Below are 2,973 nucleotides of genomic sequence, written 5' to 3'. Positions count from 1 at the left end.
CAAGGGGAAGCTCAGCTCTCATGATGAATACAAGGATTTGCTGTGAAATTACATTAAGTGCCTCAAGATGATTTGATGAAGTCCAAGAATTAATGTATTTCCAAACATACTTGTAGGCAGTTGCACTTGAGCTTGTTTTGATTTTTCTGACTTTTTTTGTTCGCTTTTGATCGTCAACGACACGCATACTCAATCGAGAGAGAGAGAGAGAGAGAGAGAGAGAGAGAGAGAGAGAGAGATCTGCATGCTAGTCTCATAAACATATAGATATATATTCAACATTACGTACATCATACCATCTTTCCCTGGAGCTATTTTTGAGCAAAGATTCTGAAAATGAGTAGTGCCAAGTAGACTTTCTTTTTCATTTTTATAAGTGAGGTTGGATTGTTATGGGCTTGGCTCATCACTAGATCCTTGCGTAACATACAACCGAGTACGTTGGAGATGTAGATCATTGCTGAAGATACTATAGTGTTGATAATATGGATGGCGGGGCAATCCGCTAGCGACAAAGTAGCTCTTATATAGTTTAGTAATAAGGTAGGCGTTGATGGATGCAACGACTGTTATTGTAATCTGTAGTACGACGTGCAGAGAAGTGTCGTGCGGTTTAATCAACCGGGAACGCCTTGAGGACCTTGACGGAGGTCAGGTCGAGGGGCACGTTGTTGACCAGCGACTCGTTGATGTCCTCGTCGCGGATGCCCTGCTGGAGGTAGAGCGAGATCTTCAGCCCGCCTTCGGGCCCAAGCTGGATGCTACTGCGGTCCAGCTCCTTCTTCCCGGCAAGATCCACAAACAGGAGCTTGATGGACCCGGGACGATCCAAAGGATTCATCGCCGGGGCGTTGTCCTCCTGGCCCCCCATCAGCTCCACGGCCGTCGTGATGCCCAGCCTGACCATGGTCTTGGTGAGGTCCAGGGTTGCCTTCATGTATGTGCGTTTCTCGCAGTTGGCGCAGCGGGCGGCGTTGAGGTTGGCCCTGGCAAACACATAGATGGTGCCGGCAAAGTGCGGCGAGCAGAGGGGCGTGTTGATAGTGGCGTCCGGCTTGTCCAAGAAGACTCTGATGCGAAAAGGCCCGTTGAAGGCGCGCTTGAAGATGCCCTCCACCACCAGAACCCACCGCCAAACGTACGACTCCGGGGGCTTGTACAGGTTGAGCACGTGCGCCAGCATGCGGGTCGGGGGCCACGACTCGCTGCGCGCCTGCGCTATCTCTGGGTAGGTATAGCCACATTGCTCCTCAATGAAGCGAACGTCGTTGGAGATGATGAATTTGTTGACGTCCGTGGTGGAGATCCGGAAGGGAGTCAGGTCGGTGGTGGCGTTGGCCTCGCTGTCGGGCTCGAAGGTGAAGGTCCCGTCATGGTCGGTCTGCAGGGTGTTGGCGCTAAGCCAGCTGTCAGGGTAGCAGTACTGCCAGAGCGCGATGAGGCGGTCGACGTTGGCGTGGTGGAAGAAGAAGATGGGGTCGAAGCCTGCCAGCTCGGGGTACGACATATGGCCGCCCGTGTCCCCGACGGTGTCGTGCAGGAAGTCGTGCACTAGCTCCACCGAGGAGTAGTGACCGTAGTCGGTGCCGTGCTTGCCAGTCAGCTCCGACCAGTAGTGGTTGGAGAAGGAGAGCCAGTCTCTGTGGTGGAACATGGCGTACACGCCCTCCACCAGCTCCGTGTTGGAGTTCTTGAGAACGGTGAAGTTGAGGGTGTCGTCCTGGGTTCGGTAAGAGGAGTCGGGGTGGCGGACGGTGGGGTAGCCCTTGGGGGTGAAGGGGCTGCCTTCAGAGGGCACCACGTAGTAGGGCTTGGCCGGGGGGTTGTACACGTCCGAGGAGGTGTGGGGGCTGCCGACGTCCTCCGGCACCACGAACGCCCTTAGGGGGTTGGGGATGCTGCTCGCCGAGAAGGACCTCCATGGGTAGGCCAGCGAGATGTCCGTGGACATGAAGATGTCCGGCATGCCCAAGGTGCGGGTGGCGTGGGCGGCCCAGTCCCAGTACGGGAGGCGGATGTCGTTGGCGATCTCGGCGGCCGCCTTCTTCTCCTGGGCATCCGACAGGCCCTCCGCCAGGAGCTTGGCCTGGCGGATGATGGACTGCTCCAGCAGCAGCAGGTAGGGGCGGTGCCACGTGGGGAACAGGGGGCTGCCGTGCTGGCAGTAGCCGCCCCACCACGTGCTGGTCTTGGTCCACACGTGGGAGCCCGCGCCGTCGTAGGGCTGGTGGGGGATGCCGTGGATGCCCGCGATCTGGTAGAAGGACCAGCGGTCGTCGGAGGGGAGCTGCTGGACAGCCTGGAAGGCCAGGAGGAACAAGTCCCGCCGCATTTTCAGGCGGTCCAGCTCCTCTGGGCTCCTGACCTTATTGCTCTGGTTGGCGGGCTTGCTGCCGGCCACCAGAATATGGGGGTAGAAGAACGTCCACACGCTCTCTCTCGCCAGCGGTTTCGCTCCGTCCGCCACGGGGTAGCGGTACACGATCGCATGCGACTCACTGTCGTGCGGATCCACCCCAGTCGTCCCGAGGCGGGTAGCCGTAGGCGCAATATTAAGCTTTTGCTCCTTGTCATGAGCTGCTGCCATGGGTGACGAAGATGTATGCAGTCGACCTTAGCCTAAAACTGAATTTGATCTCTGCTTATGGCTTAACGCCGGGACACCTCCAATCTATATATACCTCCACGACGTGCATCGATCATCTTCTCTACAGTCTCGTCGGTGTCGACGTAAGGTCTTCTTTACGTACTCCGAGAGTCTAGAGAGGGACACGGCGGCGATTGTTCAACGTGGAGTAAGGCTGTCTATGACCAATTCACATCACTCAGCATGGTGCCATGATGTGAACGTGATTGTGGGGCCCTTTGCAAGTTCGTGTCTAGAGACTAGAGTCCAGCAGCATAGCCCGAGACTCGCCACAGATCACATCGTCACACAACATGCGAGCATTTCTGCTGACCACCTACACCGAT

At 56.6% G+C, this 2,973-nt stretch overlaps 1 protein-coding gene across 1 annotated transcript; it reads right to left on the bottom strand.

Moving 5' to 3' along the window:
- Positions 1 to 251: 251 nt before the first annotated feature.
- On the bottom strand, positions 252 to 2,708 carry LOC148034222 (tyrosinase-like). Its single transcript, XM_087679197.1, has one exon. The coding sequence runs from the start codon at positions 2,585 to 2,587 to the stop codon at positions 614 to 616; it is 1,974 nt and encodes a 657-aa protein (XP_087535323.1). The 5' UTR covers positions 2,588 to 2,708; the 3' UTR covers positions 252 to 613.
- Between the last annotated feature and the right edge of the window lie 265 nt (positions 2,709 to 2,973).

This window comes from Lygodium microphyllum, chromosome 6, assembly GCF_053477565.2.
Source record: "Lygodium microphyllum isolate KBCC chromosome 6, Lygodium_microphyllum_v1.1.10, whole genome shotgun sequence".
Lineage (NCBI taxonomy): Eukaryota > Viridiplantae > Streptophyta > Polypodiopsida > Schizaeales > Lygodiaceae > Lygodium > Lygodium microphyllum.
This window is presented reverse-complemented; position numbering and strand designations above follow the sequence as displayed.

Coding starts and splice junctions, on each gene's coding strand:
- LOC148034222 (XM_087679197.1), bottom strand. CDS start 2,587: ATGGCAGCAGCTCATGACAAGGAGCAAAAGCTTAATATTGCGCCTACG.